The 24,021-nt window shown below is 40.4% G+C and overlaps 1 protein-coding gene across 1 annotated transcript in view; it reads left to right on the plus strand.

The window, feature by feature from the left end:
- Nucleotides 1–24,021, plus strand: part of PDK3 (pyruvate dehydrogenase kinase 3) — an 86,850-nt gene that overhangs the window by 51,311 nt on the left and 11,518 nt on the right. The window contains exons 4-9 of the mRNA XM_060234088.1: nt 4,537–4,721; nt 9,053–9,142; nt 13,038–13,115; nt 14,316–14,392; nt 16,734–16,835; nt 17,614–17,724. Of these exons, the coding sequence (XP_060090071.1) occupies nt 4,537–4,721; nt 9,053–9,142; nt 13,038–13,115; nt 14,316–14,392; nt 16,734–16,835; nt 17,614–17,724 (643 nt within the window). The remainder of the gene's footprint in view (nt 1–4,536; nt 4,722–9,052; nt 9,143–13,037; nt 13,116–14,315; nt 14,393–16,733; nt 16,836–17,613; nt 17,725–24,021) is intronic.

Here is a 24,021-nt window from a genome sequence, read left to right on the forward strand (position 1 = left end):
ACCAGCATGGGTGGGTGGGATTTTTACTCCACTGTGAGTTCCTTAGGAGCCCCATGGTAGAGAGTGGTAAAGCTGCAGTACTGCAGTCAGACTCTCTCCTCATGACCTGAGTTCAATCCTGGTGAAAGCTGGGTTCAGGTAGCCGGCTCAAGGTTGACTCAGCCTTCCATCCTTCCGAGGTTGGTAAAATGAGTACCCAGCTTGCTGGGGGGAAAGTGTAGATGACTGGGGAAGGCAATGGCAAACCACCCTGTAAAAAGTCTGCCATGAAAATGTCGTGATAAGATGTCACCCCAGAGTCGGAAATGACTGGTGCTTGCACAGGGGACTACCTTTATCCTTACCTTGTGAGTTCCTTGCAGGGTTTGCATACTTTCATTAATCTTGAAAAGTGCTTCTGAAAATGTAATATTAACTGGTTAACTCTGCAAATGAAAGGTAAATTTCAATTACCCGGACATCTGTTGGAAGTCCAACTCTGCTAAAAATGAAAGGTCAAATAGATTCCTGACTTGTCTTGCTGACCACTTCCTTTTCCAGAAAGTGAAGAAGGAAACAAGGGGATTTGCTATCTTGGATTTGATTCTCACCAACAAAGAAGAATTGATTGAAGAAGTGGAAATAGTGGACACCCTGGGCAGTAGTGACAATATGATTTTGGAATTTACAGTCTTTTTTTTTTAATTTCTATTTTATTATTTCAATTAAGTTTCCAACTATTTACAGTTATTAACTTAAAAAAAATTCAAAATATAAACATAACCACAATACTTATCCCACAGTTCACCCTAGAAGAGGTAGAATTGTGAAAACATCCTCAAATTTTAAATAACTCTAAATATTCAACTAAGTTATACAATCAGTACATTATTAAGTCATCACACCTATATCTGAATTTTCTAAACCCAATGATCTAGTTTTTTAACCAAACATAAAATTTTGCCCATTTTTTTTTCAGCTTCTATTTTCGCCATCCCTTTCATAAGATTGGATAAAATATCAATTTCTGCGGCTTGTAGGATCTTTTCCACCACCTCATCCTGTTCCGGGCATCTCTCATGTCTCCAATATTTAGCAAATACAATTCTTGCCGCCGTAAAAGTATATACCATTAAATATTCATCCTCCTGTGGAATTTCATTTCTAACTAAGGACAGTAGAACTATCTCAGGTTTAAATTGCAATTCTGTATTTAGTATCTCCTTTAACATTCTATGTATTTTTACCCAAAATTTCTTAGATATTTTACACGTCCACCATATGTGGAAGAAGGTGCCTGGAACTAATCCACACTTCCAACATTTGGGAGATATTGCTGGGTTAATTTTATTCATTGCACCGGACTAATATACCATCTGTGAAAGAGTTTTAAAAAGTTTTCTCTAAAATTGACTGGTTTAATAATCTTATAGTTTATTTTCCAAAAAAGAGCCCATTGTTCTAAATTTATATTCTTCTCCGTATTTTTTGGAATTTACAGTCTTAGGGAAGGGAAAAGCTATACGTAGTCATAGATTGGACTTCAGAAAGGCAAACTTCGACAAACTTAGAACTATGCTGGTTAAAATCCCATGGTCACAAATACTTAGGAAGAAGGGGGTTCAAGGGGGGGGGTGGAAGTTTCTTAAAAGCGAAATACTGAAACTGCTATCACAGATGATTCCTATGAGAAGAAAAAATGAAAAAAGCCTAAAGAAGCCGAGTTGGCTCCATAAACAGCTCTCTAAAGACTTGAGAAATAAAAAAAGACTCCTTTAGGAATTAAAAGGAGGGCTTTATAACCAAGGATGAATATAAACAAATTACCAGTTCTTGTGGAGAAAAAGTTAGGAAAGTTAAAGCTTAGTATGAGCTTAGGCTGGCCAAAGATGCTAAAAACAAAAAAAAGGGTTCTTTTCTTATGTTCAGAGTAAGAAAAAGAGTAATGACATGGCAGGCCCATTGCGAGGGCAGGAAAGTGAAATTGTAACAGGTAATGAAGAGAGGGCAGAACTTTTCCATTCCTACTTTTCCTCAGTCTTCTCTTTTGAGGGAAACAATGCTTAACATGGCAAAAACAGAACATATAATGAGGGCATGAAGTTCCAACCTAGGATCTGCATAGGGGTAGTACATAAACATCTTGTTTCTTTAAATGAAACTAAGTCCTCAGGGCCAGATGAACTGCATCCAAGGGTTCTAAATGAGCTTGCGGATGTAATTTCTGAGCCTCTGGCTATTATTTTTGAGAATTCTTGGAGAACAGGAAAGGTGCCAGAAGATTGGAGGTGGGCAAATGTTGCCTCCATCTTCAAGAAGGGGAAAAAGGAGGCTCTGCGTAACTACCAACCCATCAGCTTGATGTCTATACCTGGAAAAGTTTTAGAAGAAATCATCAGTCAGTCAGTCAGTCCTGGAACATTTAGAAAGAATGGCTGTGATTACTAAGAGCCAGAATGGGTTTCTCAAGAACAAGTCATGTCAGACTAACCTGATCTCTTTTTTTGAGAAAGTGACTACCTTGCTGGATCAGGGGAATGGAATAGACATAGTTTATCTTGATTTCAGTAAGGCTTTTAATAAGGTTCCACAAATTATCCTTGTTGACAAGTTGGTAAAATGTGGTTTGGTTCCTGTTACCATTAGGTGGTTCTGTAACTGGTAACTGACAGTTCGCACCCAAAGTGTGTTTGTGAATGGTTCCTCATCCTCTTGGAGAGGAGTGACAAGTGGAGTGCTTCAAGGATCTGTCCTGGTACCTGTTTTGTTTAACATCTTTATAAATGATTTGGATGAAGGAATAGAGGGAATGCTTATTAAATTTGCAGATGGTACTAAATTGGGAGGGGTTGCAAATACAATAGAAGACAGAAACAGGACACAGGATGACCTTGACAGGCTGGAAAACTGGGCTAAAACCCATAAAATGAATTTTAACAGAGATAAATGTAAAGTTGCATTTAGGTAGGAAAAATCCAATGCATGGTTATAGGATAGGGGAGACTTGTCTTAGCAGTAGTATGTGTGAAAAGGATCTAGAGGTCTTAGCGGATCATACGCTGAACATGAGTCAACAGTATGATGCGGTGGCTAAAAAGGCAAATGCAATTTTGGGCTGTATCAACAGAAGTATAGTGTCCAGATCACGTGAAGTGATGGTATCGCTTTACTCTGCTCTGGTAAGACCTCACCTGGAGTATTGTGTTCAGTTTTGGGCACCACATTTTAAGAAGGATATAGACAAGCTGGAGCAGGTCCAGAGGAGGGTGATGAAGATGGTGAGGGGTCTGGAGACCAAGTCCTATGAAGAAAGGTTGGAGGAGCTGGGTATGTTTAGCCTGGAGAGGAGGCAGCTGAGAGGTGATATGTGTACTTCAAGTACTTGAAGGACTGTCATATAGAGGATGGTGTGGAATTGTTTTCTGTGGCTCCAGAAGGTAGGACCAGAACCAATGGGTTGAAATTAAATCAAAAGTGTTTCTGACTCAACATTAGGAAGAACTTCCTGACTGTTAGAGCGGTTTCTCAGTGGAACAGGCTTTCTCAGGAGGTGGTGGGTTCTCCTTCCTTGGAAGTTTTTAAACAGAGGCTAGATGGCCATCTGACAGCAATGAAGATCCTGTGAATTTAGGGGGAGATTTCCTGAGTTTCCTGCATTGTGCAGGTGGTTGGACTAGATGACCCTGGAGCTCCCTTCCAGCTCTATGATTCTATGAAATTAAGTGGCTTGAAAGTTACGTATTTATGTATGTAGTTATTTCTGTACGGCCAGTAGCCAAAGCTCTCTGGGTGGTTTACAACAGATAAAAAATAAAATACAATAACTAAAAACATTAAAAATTAATTTAAGATAACATAAAAAAATTAAAGAACAATAGAATAGACCAAAAAAAAATCTGATACAAAGTGAAAGAAAAACATCTGGCTAACCATATTGGACCCCTGCATAACCAGAGAGGTCTTTAAAGGCCTCCACAAAGAGAGTTGTCTTAACATGGCACCAAAAAGAGGGCAGATTTGTGGGTTAGACTCAGTGAAAACATACAACTTGGTCCCAAGGTTGCTCAGAAAGTTTAATGCTTGAATAGGGAATTTTTTGCCAGGTGTCTCTGGATGAAGTCTAGTAGTGTTATTCTAGATGGATCCAGGCTCCTTGGCTGCCAAACATTGTTTCAAGAAAATGAAGACAACAGCAAACTTAGTCTGGAAAGTTATTCAGAAGAATATCAAGTCAAGAAACTAAGGCCTTCAAGAGGATGGTACATGAGAGAGAAAATGGAAAAGGAACCAGAGTGCACTTGACCCTGAGGTATAAAAATGAGAGGGGCCAAAATTCAAATAATAAACCAACCAACAAAGTGACTGTGGTTTTCTTTTAATGGTACTGAGTGAAGATTTGAGACAGATTGGTATTGTGAATGAATATTTTAAATTCCATATGTGAAATGCTCTTATTTGGAGAGGCAGGATATTTATAAATAAAGTAATAAAATTGCAATCTAACATGGAGATACTTCAGTTAACTACAACATTTTCTTTCTGACTTTTTTTCTTCAGTTTCTTAGATGTCTTAATTAAAGTCAGGAATAGACACAATGATGTTGTTCCTACTATGGCCCAAGGAGTGATTGAATACAAGGAAAAATATGGTTTTGACCCTTTTGTGAGCAGTAATATCCAGTATTTTCTAGATAGGTTCTACACCAACCGCATCTCGTTCCGCATGCTTATTAACCAGCACAGTAAGTAATTACTTTTTAGATTACCATTGAGTGATCATTAGAGTTGTTGCTTATAAATGGAAAGAAACTGCACTGGCTTGACTTTTGCCACAGCAGAACAAATTCTGTTATGGTATGTGTCTAAAAAGACAAGTGTAAAATTGTGCCGGGCTCTTTTACCTGTGTGTCTCCTTGATTTTCAAACTGTTGTCTTTTGCAGTATGTTGCAAAAACTTGGCTTGAGGTTGTTTGGACCAGCATTACTCAAGAAGAAGACGACTGTAGATATATACCCTGCCCTTCTCTCTGAATCAGAGTCGCAGAGTGGCTTATAATCTCCTTTATCTTCTTCCCCCACAATAGACACCCTGTGAGGCAGGTGGGTCTGAGAGAGCTCTCTCAGAAGCTGCCTTTTCAAGGACAACTCTTGTGAGAGCTATGGCTGACCCAAGGCCATTCCAGCAGCTGCAAGTGAAAGAATGGGGAATCAAACCCAGTTCTCCTAGATAAGAGTCTGCACACTTAACCGCTACACCAAACTTAGCAGCATTCACCTTTTCTTGCAGTGGTGGCTTATTCTGCGTATGAGATAGCTGCTGTGCTGTAGCAGAGATTTGGGCTGCAGGACCAAAAATCCCCACTCTACTATGAGACTAATGAGAGTGTCAAGCATCAATATTTCTCAATAAATAGTCTTTTGTTGTTGAATCAAAAGTAGCTTTATTGTAGGAACTCAGAAGCTTTACCAAGGACACAAGCCTTGGAAGTAATGACGTATACAGGGTAACATAGTTACTATATAGAATGACTTCAAAGGATAGCAGGCAGATGCAGCTTGAATCTCTGGTTCAAAGGTTACTACACAGTATCTATTTTATTACTTAGGAATTTAGGCTATTAAAAACATCTCCCTTTCTCACACTTCTCTGGGACCAGATAAGGTCTGTCTGTGTGAATCTGTGGGAGAGGCGCATCATAGCTTTACTGCCAGGCTGTAGCATAAACATCCTTGGGCTAGATGGATTTATTACTTGCCCAAAGGTTGTAAAGGAGAGGGGGGTGGCAAAGACTCGTGACCTGCTCTTTGTCTAAAGAACCATCATGGCACATAGAAATATGCATGCTTGACAGAGAGCCTCTTTGGTGTAGTGGTTAAGTGCGCAGGCTCTTATCTGGGAGAACCAGGTTTGATTCCCCATTCCGCCACGTACACCCGCTGATGTTTTGCTTTGCACTGGCTCCCAATAACATACCGAGTCTGGTACAAGGTGCTGATCATTACCTTTAAAGCTTTATATGGCCTGGGACCTGCCTACCTGAGGGACCGTCTCTCCCCACATGTTCCCCAGAGAGTACTGAGGTCTGGGACTCAAAACCTTCTCACCATCCCCGGGCCTAAGGAAGTCCGTCTCAAGACAACCAGAGACAGGGCCTTTTCTACAATGGCCCCTACATGGTGGAACCAGCTACCGGAAGAGGTGAGGGCCCTGCGGGATCTTACCCAGTTCCGCAGGGCCTGTAAGACAACCCTCTTCCGGTTAGCCTACGCCTGACTGGATAAATGTAGCTTATTAGACTCTGTGAATTATACTGTATAGTTTTAATGTTAAGATTTTAATGTTTTTAGGCTTTTAAATGCTTTGATTTTTAAATGTAATAACTCTGCACTTTGTTTTATTGTTTTATCGTTTGCTGTGAGCCGCCCTGAGCCATTTTGTGGGAAGGGCGGGATATAAGTTATTGAATAAATAAAATAAATAAATGTGACCTTGGGTCAGCCACAAGTTGTCTCAAGGCTGTTCTGCTCAAGAGCAGATCTGGGAGAGCTCTCTCAGCCCCACCTACCTCACGGGGTCTGTTGTGGGGAGGGAAAGAGAAAGAAGATTTGTAAGCTGCTCTAAGACTCCTTTGGCTAGTGAAGGATGGAGTATAAATCCAGTCACTTTTCTTCTCATTGGGTGATGTTGGCTACACTCTGTTAGCCTACCTCATCTTGCAGGGTTGTGTGAGGATTACATGAGGAGAAGAAAGCCATGTATGCCATTCTGAGCCCCTTGGATGAGTTGAGATGTAATTGATAGATTCTGAAAAGACATAGTTAAAGTGTAAAGTGGCAGATAAGTTAGTACAAAGGAAGGATCTGAGATTTTATGTTGCAAAATGAAGAAAGTGCTGCTGGACCAGCAGATATGAGGGATATGCCAAACTTTCCCTGAAGATTTTTTCTCAGCTGCTGGGGTTGGGGTGTGATGGTGGTGATAAGAATCCAGAAAACTTTCCTTCTCTTGATGAACTTGGGTGTGCATCTGAGAGAAGGTATTGATAGCTAATGAAACAAGTCTGTGTTGGGCTTTCTGTAGCTACAGCCTGGCAGAGTCACAAAAAAATACTTAAATGAATGTCTCTGCTTAGTTTGGCATGTAATTGTTGTTCAGTGACATTTGGCAGAGAGCAGTTCCACGCATGGGAATCTCCAGGAGCTGAGTGTCAAATCAGTACTCAGCAGGTGGTTAAAATCAAGCCATGTGAGCTGCATCTGACTCATGGCCCATCAGTTAAAAGAAGCTTGGTCTGCATTGGTTTGTCACTGTGATTGTATTAAGTTTTCAGCCTAATTAACAAATGCACAAAAGAAATTATTTTTTCCTGCCATAGAAGTGGTGTTTGCCGATTAAAAGGTTGTATCAAACCTCAACTGCTGAATTAATTCTGTGCAAATCATTCACCTTTTGGTTAATTCTCCAACCAGTTAATTTTTTCCTTGTCGCTGAATCATTGTTGGCTCTTTCCATACATTACAAAATGTACATTACTAATATGAAATCTGCAAATTGTACTTTCCTTCTCTTGATGAACGTGGGTGTGCATCTGAGATCAAAGGAAATTGTAGGGGTGGTTGAGCATGTTCAGACTGACAGAGAAGATCTGTAAAATAACACACACATTATAGGGGGGCAGTAATGCCAAGAGAGTGGTGTCCATGTTATCAGTTATCATATTTCCAAAGGGAATGGAGGATGGCCAAAAGCCCAGGCAGGATTTGCAGATTGACTTGAATTGGTATGATCTGATGAAAGCCAGGTGGCCAGCTAGAATATTGTGCTGAGCTTGCACAGGGCTGCCAAATGGCAACAGATAAGGAGAGGACATTTGGGGTTGGTAGTGATCGGTGACACATTGAGCCAGTGAGGAAGGGCCTGACCTACATATCAGCTCTGTTATGCATCTTAAGGCTATATTAATTATTTCACTATCTTTTGAGTGCTCAATTGCCTAAGGCCAGTTCTGATTTTTTTCACAAGGCAATGTAACTAGTAGTGTGGATAAGGGTGATAGAAGTCCTACAAATGTTTGCAAGACGCTTCTAACACTGGCTAGATATTCTTTTAGTGTTTTAAATATTTTGTTGTGTTCTTTAATATGTTGCAAAGCACATTATACCTTAAGAAGATGTTCATTCAGTTACTTTAAATTGTTATCTTGTTATGGGTGTAGTTTGATATCTGTGACTTAGTCCACCAGCTGCATTAAATAAAGTAGTTTTCCCAGATTAATATTAGTAGTATTTTCCCTTTGGGAATGCATTTTGTCATGTAGTATTTTCTAGAGTTTCGCCAAACTGGAAGACTGAACTTTGTGAACATTTTTGTACCCCCATTTATTCCTATGAGGTTATCAAAAACATTGATATAAAGAAAAAGAACACGTCTTTCATTGTTTCAGCATATGGTTCTGTGCCCCCTATTTTTTGCTGTCCTGTACCAGTGAAGCCACTGTGACACAGTGTGGCAGAGCTGCAAAAGACCAGTCCACAGCAGATTGCTTTCAGTGGGCTGTCCTTTTGATCATTCATTCTGATAATCATTTCGGTGTGACTGGAATTGAATTAGGGCTTTTAAGTGAGGGAAGTATGGCACTGTTTGCTCTCATAGATACCACAATGTAGCCAGATATGATTGGTTTTATGATGTCTTGCATCATCACATTCACTGTGTGGTACCTGACTGACTGTCACTAAATTAAGCTGGTTGCAGGGGCTCCCTTTCAAAGGTCTTTTATTTAGTGAAAGTGGGTCTTTGAATCTAACCCATCATAATGAGAAAGAAAAATCTCTTTTATAGTTATTTAAATAGCTCTGCAAATTGAGGAAATAGTTGCAATCTAATAGACAGTATGGAAACATGGAAGGGTTTTCCAAGATGTTTTCTGTCTTTAAAATTAATTACTGCTATCATTTTTATGCATTTTGAAAGGCTTTTGAAAGAAGCCAGGTTTTACCTAATAGTTTCCTTTCCCTTTTCTGTGTAAAAAAGTAATGCTACTTACATTCACTTCTGCCTTTATTTCCATAGCATTGCTTTTTGGTGGGGTTACTAATCCTGCTCATCCGAAACATATTGGCAGTATTGATCCTACCTGTAATGTGGCTGATGTGGTAGAAGGTAAGGAGAAATATAAGAAGGCTTTTGTACTTCAAATTCAGCACACACACACATATAATCTCTGGACTGTCACCAGGAGTAAAGCCAGTAAATATTAGTTCCCCTCTCCATGCCCAGGCTTCCTCCCTCTTAACAGATCTCAGAGGCTAATCAGGGTTGTCCCTGGCCAGTATTTGGATGGGAGACCACCAAGGAATACCAGGGTTGTGACACAGAAGCAAGCAGTGGCAAATCACCTCTGAACATCTCTTAGCTTGAAAAACCCCATGAGGTCACCGCAAGTCAGCTGTGACTTGATGGCACTTTCCACCACAACCAGTGCAAACAATTATTAATGCTTAACCAGGTTTTTTAAAAAAGCGAACCAAGATTACCACCCCCTCTGCAAAGTCTAGTTAAGATGAGAAGTCACGTTAGTGATATCCATGGTTAGTGGCTGTACAGAATACTAATAAGCTATGGTTAAATCTGACAAGGAGAAGGAAGAAAGGAATTTATTAAGTAGGCACCAGACTTGTTAGGTTATGCAAAATCTACCAGTCTTGAAATCATACCTTGAGATCATACCACTGTTGAGATCCTTCCACTTTCATTTCTGCCCATTGTTGATGTTTGTAGAGTTCTTGTTCTTTCAGTTCTTTCAATGCCACTCCATACATATATGCTTTTACTGATTATTTACTGGCTGCAATTTCATCAAATTATTGTAAATTACACTTCAGTTCAGAGGAGTCAAAGAAATGACCCATGGGCTGGATCAGGCCTGTCCAGGGCTCTAATCTGGCCTGTGATCATCCTCTCCCCCTCCTCCCCTTCTCCCTTCTGTTGCTGTCCTCCACAATTGCTGAGCTCCCGGCTCTTTTCCTCCCCAACCTCATCTCCTTGGCTTCCTGTTATTCTTCCTGGTCTGATTATTCCCTCTTCCCCATCACTGGCTGTCTTCCCAGCTCAACTTCTGACTGGAAGCATGGGCAACTGATTGGGCAAAGGCTAGCAGTGGAGAGGCCAGGCTGCTTTAATTTAATCTGCTCCCCCCATAAAAAAATTCCTGCCTACAGGGCTGGGAGGTGCCCAAGGGCAGGGAGGCAGAAGACAGCTCAGCCAGTCCCCACAAGGAGGAGCATGGCAACCACCCCCTTCAGAGCTTTCCACTCTAGCCTATTTGGGTGCACTTTCTTGCTTTGTTCTCTCCTCATTTGGTTTCATTTGGGGGTGGGGATTGTGATAGCTGGTGAGTGAGAGACACATGGCTGCTGTGCCACCCTAGGTGCTGGGGAGGGAAGACCCCATGCTTCGCCTCATTCCTGGTTTTTGGCTGTTGCCAAGTGCAGGTCTCCCCCCCCCCACCTCTCTGGACAATGACAGGCATGAAAAAGCAGCAGCAAGTGCAGCAGAACCTAGGCAGCAGGGGAAGTCAAGCTCAACAGCAAGACCACGTGGGAGGTCATGGCAACTATATTGGCTATTTGGGGGGGCTCACTTTCTGGCTTTTGTCTCTTGCTCATCCTCTTTCCCCACCAGTTCCTACCCATGGCTGTGGGGAGTGGTCTCCCATGCAGCATCCCAAGGGAGGGAGGAGAAGAGAATGGAAGGGAAAGTGCTGCTTCACTGAGCAGCATGAAGGATGCTGCCAAGCACCCAGTCAGGCACAGTATGCAAAGGTGCTGCCGCTTCCTTCCCAAGAGGGGACTTTGAGGATGGGTGGAGGCTTTTTGCTTGGATCCATTTGCCTTGCATTGGAAGGAATTGCTGTAGTAGTGGGGAAAATTCCAAGGGCGAGAGCTAGAAGTGTGTGTGTGAACATTTCTTGGGAGAGAAGGATCCCATAATGATAGTCTCTCTCCCCCCCTCCTCCACATTTCTGAGCCCAGTCAGGTGCAGAGATTGAAGGGGTGTTTAATGCAAGGGAGTCTGCTCTCCAAAGTAGCCGTTTCCTCCAGGTGATGCTCTTTATTCTTGGGGCTTGGAAGGCAACAATGGGAGAACTTCTGGAGTTCTGGCCCCACTGGTGGACCTCCTGAGGGCAACTGAACTTTGCCCACTGTGTGACACAGAGTGTTGGACTGGATAAGCCATTGGTCTGACCCAACATGGCTTCTCTTATGTCCTAACCCAGTGTGCTACAGCAGTGAAAAAAGTCAAACTTTTCTGTTAGGGATGGTTAGGAAATGGATTGAGAATGAATCTGCTGATATTGTAATGCCCCTGTATACATCAGTGAGGTGACCTCATTTGGAATATTGTGTAGACTTAGAGGAACTGGTTGAGGCCTCTGTGTGAGACAGAATGCAGGACTAGGTGGCCCACCAGTCTGATCCAGCAGGGCTCTGTTTATGTTCTTTATGTGTAAAGCATGTTTGTATTTTGAGTAAAAAATAGTATCGCTGAATGGGTTTGCCTGTGTCTGGCCCAACAAAGTGACATTTACGTCAGTTCTGGCCGTCATAACAAATGAGTTCAACACCCCTGCTTTAGTTATTTAATTTATATGAATAATTTCACAAGATATATGGGTGGAAACAATAGCTTTTCTAATATATTTGTAAAAATATAGCCCAATGATTATGAAAATAGCTAGATTCTTTATTGCGTTGAATTTTTATGTCACTAGATGGGGATATAACACAGTTAAGCCATCAAGCAATGTAATCTTCAAAGCACTGCTGAAATTATTTTGATTTTTTAATTCTGCCACAAATGATATATTGATAGGAGGCAAGAAACTTAACCACTTGCATTTTTAAGTGCAGTATTAGCATTGATTGAGTGCTCGAAACAAGCTTAGTTGTACATATGCTTGTTCAAACATGCTGAGCCTTCAAAATACTTACTATCATATTATTTTATTTCTGTAGATATTCCCCTGTTGTGCACTCTCAAATTGTGAAAAAGATCCCAATGTCTATTCAATGTACAATGTCTAAATTATCTAAATTTTGGCCTGAAAATTTCTTCTTAAATTTTCCGACCGGTTCAAATGCTTTTCTTTTCTACCTAAGAAATATTATACTTAAGGGTTTTTTTTGTTCATTTAGCCTGCTTTCCCATCTCTTCAGCTGTTATCTATATTGTGTGACACATGAGGGATCCCAGCATTGCACAAGTGGCTGCAGGAGAAAGGCAGGAATGATCTGCCATCATTCATGTCTTTGGCTACTTCCACTATAGAATCTAGATCTGACCCAGTACATTTGAAACAAAAGTTTTAAAATGTGCAGATTGAGTGCTGGAAACAAGTAAAATTCCACTCTGGGCAGAAGGAAGAAATGATTTTTACAGTCATTTTTAGGTAATTGAAAGAGAATAATTTCATTTATGAAATTTGTGTTTTTAGATGTAGTTCCACATCTGAAAGTTAAAAACATAAATGCCCTGTGATGAATATAGTTCTGGTAGTTGTACAGAGGTGTTCCAACCCTTAGAAGAAAAGAATGAAAATTAGTGCTATTAACTTTCTGTTAAGAGAGTTTCTTTCAGAATGGAAACACCATCACTGTGATGTACAGATGACATTTAGTACAATTATTTAAAATGTCACAGACACTGTCTAAAATGGAGAAATACAGGTTGGGTGCCTGAAAGCAATGGCTGGGGAGGAGAAAGTAATCATTTCTTTGCACACTGTCCAACTCACATCTCCCTTTAAACCTCTAAATACTTTCCTTCATCATTTTTACAAAGTTGTATACTTTTATTCCTGGAGAGCTTTAGAATATGTAGAAACCTCTGTCTTATCTGTGGGTGGCCTAGTTTTGCTGCTTTTGTAATTTGCTTGAGCCATTCAATTTATTATTAGATATAGTTGTAGCAATGTATAGCTTTCCAGGTCTTGACATACAGAATATAGCGTTATATAATTGCATAATTCCCTGTGTGTTTACCCCTACTTTTCCAGATGCTTTTGCAACGGCTAAAATGTTGTGTGAGCAGTACTACCAAGTAGCACCAGAACTGGAAATTGAAGAATTCAATGGTAACAGTGAAGTTTGTTGCTTCTTAGCACTGCTATCTCTAGTTTTGTCAGTTTTTAAATTTTTATGTGGGTTATTTGTTTTGAGTCAAAAGCCATGCCAAAGATACAGAGTTTTGCAGAATATACCATTTCTGCTTTCTGACTTGCTTTTCTTTTCTCTGCTGAGGCTGGTTGAGGCAGCGGCAGAGTAGGTCTTGTGTTTCCCCAAACTAGTTTTGGGGAACTTCAATACCCACACCAGCACTGCCTCGTGTAGTGCTTCCTTTGACTTTATGACTGCCATGGCATCATTAGGACTCTCCCAGTTTGTATTGACCCTCTTGCACAAAGCAAGGTACTCTGTATCTGAGCTTTTGAGTGGGAATTGATCTGGATTCAGTGGTTCTTTGCAAACCAGTCCCATGGTTAAGGCCCTACGCAGTCAGGGACCAACATATGTGCAGGACTCTCTCCCCCACTATGTCTCCCAAAGAGCCTTAGGCTCATCAGATAAACACCTATTGACCGTTCCTGGTCCAGAAGACATCTGCTTAGCTTCAACCAGAGCATTTTCAGCTCTTGCTCCATCCTGGTGGAATATGATTCCAAATTAGATTAGGGCCCTGCAGGATTTATTACAATTCTGCAGGGCCTGTGAAATGGAGCTATTTCACCAGGCCTTTGATTGAGGTAGTGGGTGTCCGATTTATGACCTTCCCCTCCTCAAACCAGGCAGTTTTAGTCAATTTATGATGTATACTATGCCAACTGTATTATAGGCTGTGGGCTGGACCTGCCAGCCTGATATGCTGGTCCTTTCTGAACTGTGTACAACATATACCTGGGACACTGTTAAATTGTTAAACTATTAATTCACCATCCTGAATTTAAATTTGGATTTAAAGTTGGTTTTAGGGTTTTAAATTAGGTTTCATGGAAATTATACAGTTGGGTTGTATTTATTGGATTTATATGTAACTGTTTTACTATTCTTCTGATATGATGTAACCTGCTCTGAGCCCGCTTTCAGGGGAGGGCAGGATAGAAGTCATTTGCAATAAACAAATAATTTGAAAGGAAAAAAAGATGAAAATGCTGTGAACTTACCTTTTATTTGTTTAAGGTTTCTGGTATAACTGTTGAGTAGGCTAATACTATAAAGTCATTTTTTTTTTTTGCTTGAACTTTAAGTTAACAAAATGTTTCATCTGTGTTCTTTAGCTAAAGCACCAGGGAAGCCTATTCAAGTAGTCTATGTACCATCACATCTGTTCCATATGCTTTTTGAATTGTTCAAGGTAGGTAGAAGCATCTCAAGGAAAGGTGACCTTAACCCTCCCAAGGTAAAAAAAACTCAGCTATACTAATTCGACATAGGGATCAGAGTGACCCCACATTATAGCAAAAAGCAATGAAAATCTGATAGCTCTCTCAGTCATGGCATTAGCTACTAAGAAAAAAATTGGACCTCAAGAATAACTTACTTCAGAAATGCAGGGAAAAGAAGAGACGAATTTGGAATTTGGGGAAGGCAATGGCAAACCACCCCGTAAAAGAGTCTGCCATGAAAACATTGCAGCAACGTCACCTCAGAGTTGGAAACAACTAGTGCTTGCACAGGGGACCTTTCCTTTCCTTTAAGACTGCTTTCCCTTGGGGTCATTGAAACCCCCAATTTTAAAAGTGTTCTAAATCCTCAAAGCCAAAAAAAGTCTAAATATATAAACTATAAAAAAAAAGATTTTGTTCCACCTTTCTATAAAATGGAGATAATAGGTGCTAGTCCGTCTATTTAAACATAGGAACAATGCTAAAATCATTTTTTCAATATTTTTAGGGTCAATAGAACTCCAAATTATGATTATTCATAGTGCTTTCATTTTCAAGCCAAGTCTACTGGGGCCGGATTGACCCCATTTCTCCTTTTGATGAAACTCAAAAGAAAGGTTGTGGGGAGTGGAGAGAGGGACTTCAGGGCACTGCAGTTCACTGAGGAGAAGGCACAACAGGAGTTTGGTGCCTGTAGAAAGCTTTAAATGGGTAAACTAATTTTCCCCCCATTACTCCAGGGTAAAAAATACCCTGATTCCTTGGGAGGTTTAATTTTACTTCCCTGCTTGAGTGTTTCCCTCAAACTGTGGAGAAAACAACTGTCTGAGCTGGTTTATGCTCCTCGTGGAATACACTATTAGTCCTGCAAATTACTGTGTCCAGTCATGTTTGAGGAATATCATCCATGTACCTTGAGGTGCACAGATAGATTCACTGCAGAAAAGTAAATGGTCATTCTCAGTCTCCGGTATAGTGCTTAGCTTTCAGTTGCTATATGTTTCACAAAATCTACAGAAATAAATGTATTTTGGGTTTGTCATGTAGAAGGTGAGAGCCCCGTGGCGCAGAGTGTTAAAGCTGCAGTACTGCAGTCCTAAGCTCTGCTCACGATTTGAGTTCGATCCCCGGTGGAAGCTGGGTTTTCAGGTAGCCAGCTTGAGGTTGACTCAGCCTTCCATCCTTCTGAGGTCGGTAAAAAGAGTACCCAGCTTGCTGGGGGGAAAGTGTAGATGACTGGGGAAGGCAATGGCAAACCACCCCATAAAAAGTCTACCGTGAAAACATTGTGAAAGCAACGTCACCCCAGAGTCGGAAATGACTGGTACTTGCACAGGGGACCTTTCCTTTCCCATGCAGAAGGTGAGACTTGATAAGTGATGCTATAAGAAGGAATACAAGTTAATGACTAAAATTGCATATACCTTTAATGATGGCACATCTTTTATTCTGACAATAATTTCTGCTCATGAAAGGCAAGCTTCTCTGGCATCATGAAAAACTGTTAATAGTAAAAGAATCAGAATCATAGAGTTGGAAGGGACTTTCCAGTTCATCTAGTCCAACCATATGCACAATGCAGGAAATTCACAAATACCTCCCCCCACACCTCCTTCCTGACCTCCTCATGGATCTGCCAAATTCATAGAGTTCATACAAAACACAACCCAAAGGTTATAGTGACAAATTACTGATATATTAACAATAAATCATAATCACAGTGATAAAGAGAACAAGTCCCTTTGAAAAACAGTTCCAAAATGTTAATTTCCAAGTGTTAATTTCTTCTTCGCAAGGAGTAATCAGTACATCTTATTCCAATAGTTGCAGAAGCATAATCCTCATACGCAGATGAATAAACTTATAGGAACTCCCTGGACAGGTCCTTGATTTCTAATACACCTATTTCAGATCTTTATCAACAAGGGATATTCCACAAATTTTGCAATAATGAATATTATACTTTGTAAACACAATTCATAGGGACCTGAAGTCTCCAGCAGTGCTTTTTCAATTGCAGCACACGCTCACAAATGGCTCAAGGTGGCCACCATAGCTCAGAAACAAATTGACAGCATAACACACACATTTAGGGAGGCTTGTGTTTACCAGAAGTTACATGTGTACATTAAAGATACTGCCCATAAGTAACTTAAGAATGAATATATATATCTCATTCACAAGTGTATTTGTGCTAGTCATTTTAGCAAAAAATATAGTTGTGCTTAAAGATATATAATGTATAACCGTTATTTTTGTTAATATTAAAAGATAAAACATTGGATTTTTAAAGTTTTTTTTAAATTTCAGAACTCTATGAGAGCTACAGTGGAATTATATGAAGGTAAAAGTGAAGGCTATCCACCAGTTAAAACATTAGTCACATTAGGAAAAGAAGATCTTTCAATAAAGGTAAATAACTTGCTAAGCAGTATCTTGAATTAGTAGTAAGTCTTGGGAAAAAACAGTTTCATATGTAAAATGGGGCAAGAATTTATACAGCTATACAGTGCAGTTTGCAATTTAGTTTGTCAGAGGCCAGAATTATAGGAATAGGTTTTAATTGTCATGACTGTAGCTGAGGATGGTGGGTGAGAGCATAAAAGGGCTAGGAATATTTGCTTTTTGACAAGTAATTTCTGTAAATCTCGTTTGCATTTATTTTAATTAGAGTTTTCTTTGGATAACTTTTTCTTTGACTACCATGAATTGAACAGGCATTCAGACCACTGCTCCCTCTAAGCTGAGCAAAACTACCTTGTGAGCTGCTGCATGAATTAGTTTGCTCTGGGGTCATTTTCCCTGAGCTAAGACAAAATGTGTTGTGAACTGGAGGCTACAAAACTGTGAGCTTGCTCACATTAACTCAGCTTAGAGGGAACACTGATTCAGACATGAGCTATCTTGTTCATATATACTTTCTATTTACAGTATGTTCTAATCAGGAAAATTTTGGTTAATCCATAAAGTGTAATTCAGTGCATAGAATTCAAAGTTCTGGAATAGCTGGTTCACTGCTCACTTTCAGCTTATACTGTTGCTTGGTAATATTTCCAATTTGCTGCTGCTGTTAAAAAAATCTTGTTAATAACACAAACTGTTAAATAATGATTTCTCTGATTCCTATAATGTAAACTGCATCAGGTCCTTGGAGGACCTGTTTAAATAAAACTTTGATTTTGTTATATAGATAAGCGATAAAGGGGGTGGTGTGCCTCTGAGGAAAATAGACCGCCTATTTAACTACATGTATTCAACTGCCCCCAGGCCTAGTTTGGAGCCATCAAGAGCTGTACCTTTGGTAAGTTCTATTTCATAAGCTAACATTTTCCCAACACTGTAGATTTAGTCTGTCTTCCATTGTTTCCTTTGTCTCAAGAAACAAAGTGATATCACAAGTTCTTCTCTTTCATTGTCAGAGATATAATATATCTCTGGTGGGCCTAAATCAGAACATGTTAACAACCAAGTGAAAACAGTTTGCCTATGAATGTTTCCTGCAAAAAGAAAATCCATAGCATGTAATTTGATATAAATATATGTCAAATATGTGTTTATTCTGGGATGTGTGGTTTGTTGTTTTACATATTGTGCAGTTGTATAATAAGGACAATAAAAAGTTGGTATTTAAATCATCTTTACTTGTTAAAAAACTCCTGTATAATTTCTTATTACATTAAAGCAATATCAAAGCTTGACTTCAGTTTTCTGCTCAGAATGCTTTGTGTAGAGAAATATCTCAAGATATATTATCACAACAACTCTAACCCAAATTTGAGTTTGCCACATTACAAATCACTGGCACCAGAGCTATGCCATATATCCAATAGTTATTAGAGAACTCAAAAATTAAACTGCTTATCTCCTAACAAAAGATGTATCAATAAAATTGTTCTCCATACTGGCAGATTGAAAAGTTGAGAGTCTAACACCAATTGTATAGGGTAGTTGGAAAATTAAAAACCTGCCAGTCTACTTCTGTCTCTATAAACTGATAGCAAATCCTGTTGTAGATGGGACCATGATGAGGGGAGGGGGCATGGGTCACAGCAGGCTGGGTGATGGCTTTATGGCCCATTGCTCTGGGCCATTAGTTTCAAGGAAAAAATAAACACAGAGCTTAGAATGCTGCTGGCTCACTGGAGTTTATTGAGCTTCAGACTCAATACAAAGGATTCCCTGAGCTTGCCCTCTGAGGTAGTTGCCTCACTCCATCATGCTGCCTTCTCAGGCCTTCTCTTTCTTTCCCTGCAAGTCCAACCCCATATCCTTCCTGGCTACCTTTTAAAGGTCATGCATAGCCAGCTACTCCTGGAAGCTCCTGCTGGTCTTTCCCTACCTTTCATCTGTCTGAGGGTTTGTTCCCACATACTGGGTTGTACTCCCCCCACACCAGCCTCATCCCAAGCTGCCCATCCATTGCCAGACTGCAACTACTAGCCTCCCACTCTTCTTGGTCCCAATATTTGGCACCTGTGCCAAGAGGGCCTCTCTCTGTCCCTGGCTGACCAGTTGCTTCCTGCTGCAAGTATTAAAACTAGAATAGTTAAATATATAAGATGAATCAGCATGATTTCTGCAAAGAGAGTCCTTCATCACCAGTATTCTAGATCAGGAGTCCCCAACCCCCGGTCCCGTGGCCTGTTAGCAACTGGGTCGTGAGTTGTATAATTATTTCATTATATATTACAATGTAGTAGTAATTATAATAATAAGACGACATTGGATTTATATCCTGTCCTCCACTCCGAATTTCAGAGTCTCAGAGTGGCTCACAATCTCCTTTACTCCCCCCCACCCCACAACAGACACCATGTGAGGTGGGTGAGGTTGAGAGAGCTCTCCCCAGAAGTTGCCCTTTCAAGGACAACTCTGTGAGAGCTATGGCTAACCCAAGGCCATTCCAGCAGCTGCAATTGGAGGAGTGGGGAATCAAAACTGGTTCTCCCAGATAAGAGTCCACACACTTAACCACCACACCAAACTAATAGATATAAAGTGCACAATTTTATCATCCCAAAACCATCACCCTCACCCCTCTGGTCCGTGGAAAAATTGTCTTGCACATAATCGGTCCCTGGTGCCAAAAAGGTTGGGGACCGTTATTCTAGATGTTACTTTTTGTTGAGTGACAACATATATATATATATATATATATATATATATATATATATATATATATATATAAACTTAGAAATCATACATAGGAGGACAGGTCCCCTTGTGGATTTTAATTGGTTAAAGAAAATGATTAATAGAGATGCAGTCCTTGTCTGGTAAAACAGAGATTGTCCACAACTGCCACTAAAGCCACCTCTATTCCAAACCCAGGCCTGAAGCTGGCTTGAAAAAGATCAAAGGCAGATGTCTTATCCAAATATTTCTGGAGTTCAAAAACCTTTCCTGGAAAGGGAAATTTTGAAAGAGACCTATAATTAGCCACGACATTATTTTAGACACTACCTTGAGTAAAAACTTCATAATGGCCTCAAAGTAGATTGTAGACTGAGAAAAGAAAGTGCTTCCTCACAATGTACAACTTATGGAATTCATTGCCAGAAGATGGCCAGTAATTTCTACTGCTTTCGAATAGTGAGGTGAATTGAGAATCCATCTTTTAGCTGCTATTAACCAGGTGTAAATAAACCCCTACCTCTGAGTTTTAAAAGTGTGGGGGGGAGCAGGTAGCTAGTTCATTTGCCTGCTAGATTACATCTATACATATGCTAATAGCCCTGGTAGGAAATCTACCTAAGGAATTGGATCTATTAAGTCTCCAGGTGACTCCTGGAGATTTCCCAGAATACCTTCCATGAGGGCTCCCAGGATGCACCTGTGACCTAGGTGTACCGGGTCAAAGAGGGTAGAGAAAGTGATGTCAAGGGGGTGGAGATGCAGGTTGTATAGAAGTCCCTGCTCTGAGGAGGAAGGGTCTCTTGATGCTGATTCTTTGAAGGGAACAGAGAGCTGTTGTCAGTTGTGTTGGCCATCTTTATTGACCATGTGGTCTGCCAGGTAATGGAATAAGAACCTTATAACTTTTTTAGTACCTGCCCTATTTTAACATCAGTTAGGGTATGTCTAGAACAGGGAAAGAGGATTGTGTTTGTGACCAGTATTCTTTTGAAATCCATTTACTGATCTAGTGCTGTGCTTTAGGATGCTTGTAAACATTTTTTTTCAGTAAATCTTTGACTTTGGAGGTTGGTTCCCAGTCTCTGTATCACCTTAGATTCCTAGGGAAATCTCTAAAATAAGCAGGTGGTGGCAGTGAGTACCCTAGTGGAAGGAAGTGGTAAACGCCTCCAAGAATTGGCAACACCAAGGAAAGGTAGACAGAGTAGAGTCTGCAAGTCAAAGCAGACCTGTTCTGCCACAAGCTGTATGAAATTACTACCAAAAGCCAGTCTCTGGAATGAGCAGTAGGGAAGAACTGATGCCTTGTTTGTGAGTTCTCTGGAGCGGGACCTTTTACGCTGCCCTGGAAAGGTGGGATAGAAACCTAATTTTTTAAATCCAGGTCATCCATGGAAGCTTGCTGGATAGCCTTGGGTCAACCACTGGCTCTCTAAGCCTCAGCTATCTCAGAGGGTTATTGTGAAAATAAAATGGAGCAGAGGAGCTCTTCCGAGTTATGTCACCTTGAGCTCAGCAGGGTCCATGGTTGTCTTGCCTGTGGCCCCTCTGAGTCAGGTGGGTGGAGGGGTGCCACAGATGTGACGCCCCCCCCAAAAAAAAGACCCTGAAGAGGTCTTCTTTTGCCATGAGACTTTTACAGCAAGTCAGGGGTGCAGCGGCAGCTGTTCCTGTTCTTCGTGTATGCCCTGAAGCTCCCCCCGTCATGACAGCCAATATAGCAGAAAGAGGTGAATGCGCGAATGCTTCCTTTTCTTTCTTTCAGTAAGCTTCTGATCTATCGTTTCTCTACCTCAAGCATGACAATTCTACATGGCAAGTAAGTGTGCCTTTAATACCACTGGTTAATGGGTCGTTTTACATAACAACAAGCAGCAGTTCAAAGGAAGGGAAAGAGGTTGATTGCAGCTCCACTTTCCCTGTGAATGAGGCTTTGAAAAACTAAAGAACATTTTTAAGCATTGGAAATAATCTGAATTAATCTGAAAATAGATACTTAAATTGACCCAGACTATAATTTGGTTGCAATATGGTCTGAACAAAAATGAGATATATTTTAGAGAGATTTCTCTTTGTCGTTTGATTGAAATTGAAATCTAACACTCAAAATCTTAGCTGAAGGAGATTTGGAAAGACGGACAATCTGGATCTCTGAGCTGCTTTTCAACTTGGATTAATAGACTGAATTTGTTGACAGAGCAAAATGGCTTTGCCAAGCGAAATCTTTTATTAAAAAGACATTTTGAGCAGTATAAATTCTCTGAAGCAGGATCTTGGTTCATTGACTGAGTTGATTAAGAAACAAATGGGAGCGTTTGTGCTGATAGCTAGCGAAATCTCAAATCTACACGAGCAGAGTGTTAAAGAGAACCTGGTGACGTCTGTGGAAGTGAAAAGGGAGAGTGATCCACTGGGAAACGAACAAAAGAAAACCAAAATGGAATCCTGTGGCGCACTTAAAAAGAAAGACCGGAAATGGAGACTGATGGAAGTTATCTCGAGAGGAAGAAAGGCTGTGGAATTCTTACTACTTTTACTGAGAGGAATGATTGCATTAAGGAGAAAGAAGGTGCATCTTAACCAAAAATCATGATGTGGAAATTTTTCAGGAAGAAGGGTTTTTGAACTAGCTTGCTCTCTGTGAATAGTCGGATATGGAACTTGTAATAAGAACTGATACGTGTTTTTAAAAAGGCTAAGTGAGACTTTTGGGCTATAATAAGTTGTTTTTCCTAGAGTAATATGAATATAAAAGCTAAAGGACTGAAAGGTTTTGAAAAGAATGGTATGTAAAAATAGTTAATTTAGATTAACTTTTAAGAAGGCAAACAACATACTTATTTTGTAATCCGGTAAATTTGCTTTTAATAGATAAAGATATTGTTTTTTTATGCTTATTATAATGATAATATTATTTATTTTATTTATTTATTCATATTGGAATTTATACCCCGCCCTTCACACCGAAGTGTCTCAGGGCGGCTTACAACATAATAATTTAATACTACAATTTAAAACACTTACAAGTAGAAGTTATTAAACTAACAAGCTAGTCCATATTTTGAATATGGTTGAATTAAGCAGAAAAACTAAGATGTGGAAATCTTTGAGGAAGAAAGATTTTTGAATTGTTGTTTCCACTGTGGGCAATTAGATATGGAATTTTTTTTTACTAAGAATTAATACGCAATTTTAAAAAGAGTGAGATTTTAAAGATGGAAAAGTCTTACAAAAATGTTATATAAATAAATAGTTGATTTGGATCAATTGTTAAGAAGGTAGACTGTACAATTATTTTGTAATTTGGTAGATCTGTTTTTAGTATGTTTGTCTGAAGAAATTGTCTATAATGAGATAGATAAATTATTGTGTTCTATTTTTAGCTTGTTAAGAATAAAGATATTTGTTTTAGATTGTATTAAAAAGGTACATTTTAGCCATAAATTAGGATATAGAATTTTTTAGGAAGAAGGGTTTCTGTACTGTCGTTCTCTCTCTTTGTGGGTAGTTGGATATGGAACTCTCAATAAGAATTGATATATGATTTTTAAAGGTCAAGTGAGATTTTTGGGTAATATTAAGATCTTCTTCGTGGTCTCTGTGCAGTCCCACACATGGGTCTTGCCGCAGGCAACGGATCCATACCTCGGAGCTCCAATAGCTCGCCTATAGCACTTTTGGCGTGCTCCCCTCCCGCCCTGGGGAGCTGGCAGCGACTGCGCATGCCTGGAGCGGGGGGGGGAGCGCCCATTCCACTCAGTTTCTTCCCTACCGCCGCCCGGACGACACCTACCTCGCTGCGTTTCCTCCTTAGCTCGTTCTCTTCTCTCCTCATCTGGTATCGTATTCCTCTTCTTTTACCTCATATTTCTTCTTCTTTCGTCCTTATTTCAACTATATTTCGTCCCTATAAAATTTTTTTTAAAAAAAAACCCGTCTCTGCGCTGTCTTTCCCGCTTCTTTCCCTCCCCTCCCTCCCTTGTCCGGAGCGCATGGAAGGGAAAGTTACGTTCAAAAAGTGCAGAAGTTGTGGGGCGAAAATCCCCACTTCTGACGGCCACAGCTACTGCTTATTTTGCCTTGGCGAAACTCATCGAGTGGACTCCTGCCCTCACTGTGCTAATTTTGGCAAGCAGGCCCGTAAAAACCGCGCAGCAAGGCTTCAGAGCTTTCTCCTAGAACGGTCCTTGAGGGCTATGCCCACGTCGGGCTCGCCGCCTCCCCCGCCACGAGCGGGAGATTCGGCTTCTTCGGACGCGCTTCTCTCTCTGAAACAGAAGCAGCACAAGTCCGCTAAGAAACCCTCGAAGCACGCCGAACCCGGCCATAAGTCTTCAAAGAAATTGCGTCATTCCGATTCGTCGGATCTGGCGCCTAAAAAATCGCGTCATTTCGACTCCACGGATTCGGCGCCGAAGACGTCTCACCATTCCGAATCGGCTGATTCGGCCTCGAGGAAATC

The sequence above is a fragment of the Heteronotia binoei genome, chromosome 3, assembly GCF_032191835.1.
Source record: "Heteronotia binoei isolate CCM8104 ecotype False Entrance Well chromosome 3, APGP_CSIRO_Hbin_v1, whole genome shotgun sequence".
In the NCBI taxonomy this organism is placed as follows: Eukaryota; Metazoa; Chordata; class Lepidosauria; order Squamata; family Gekkonidae; genus Heteronotia; species Heteronotia binoei.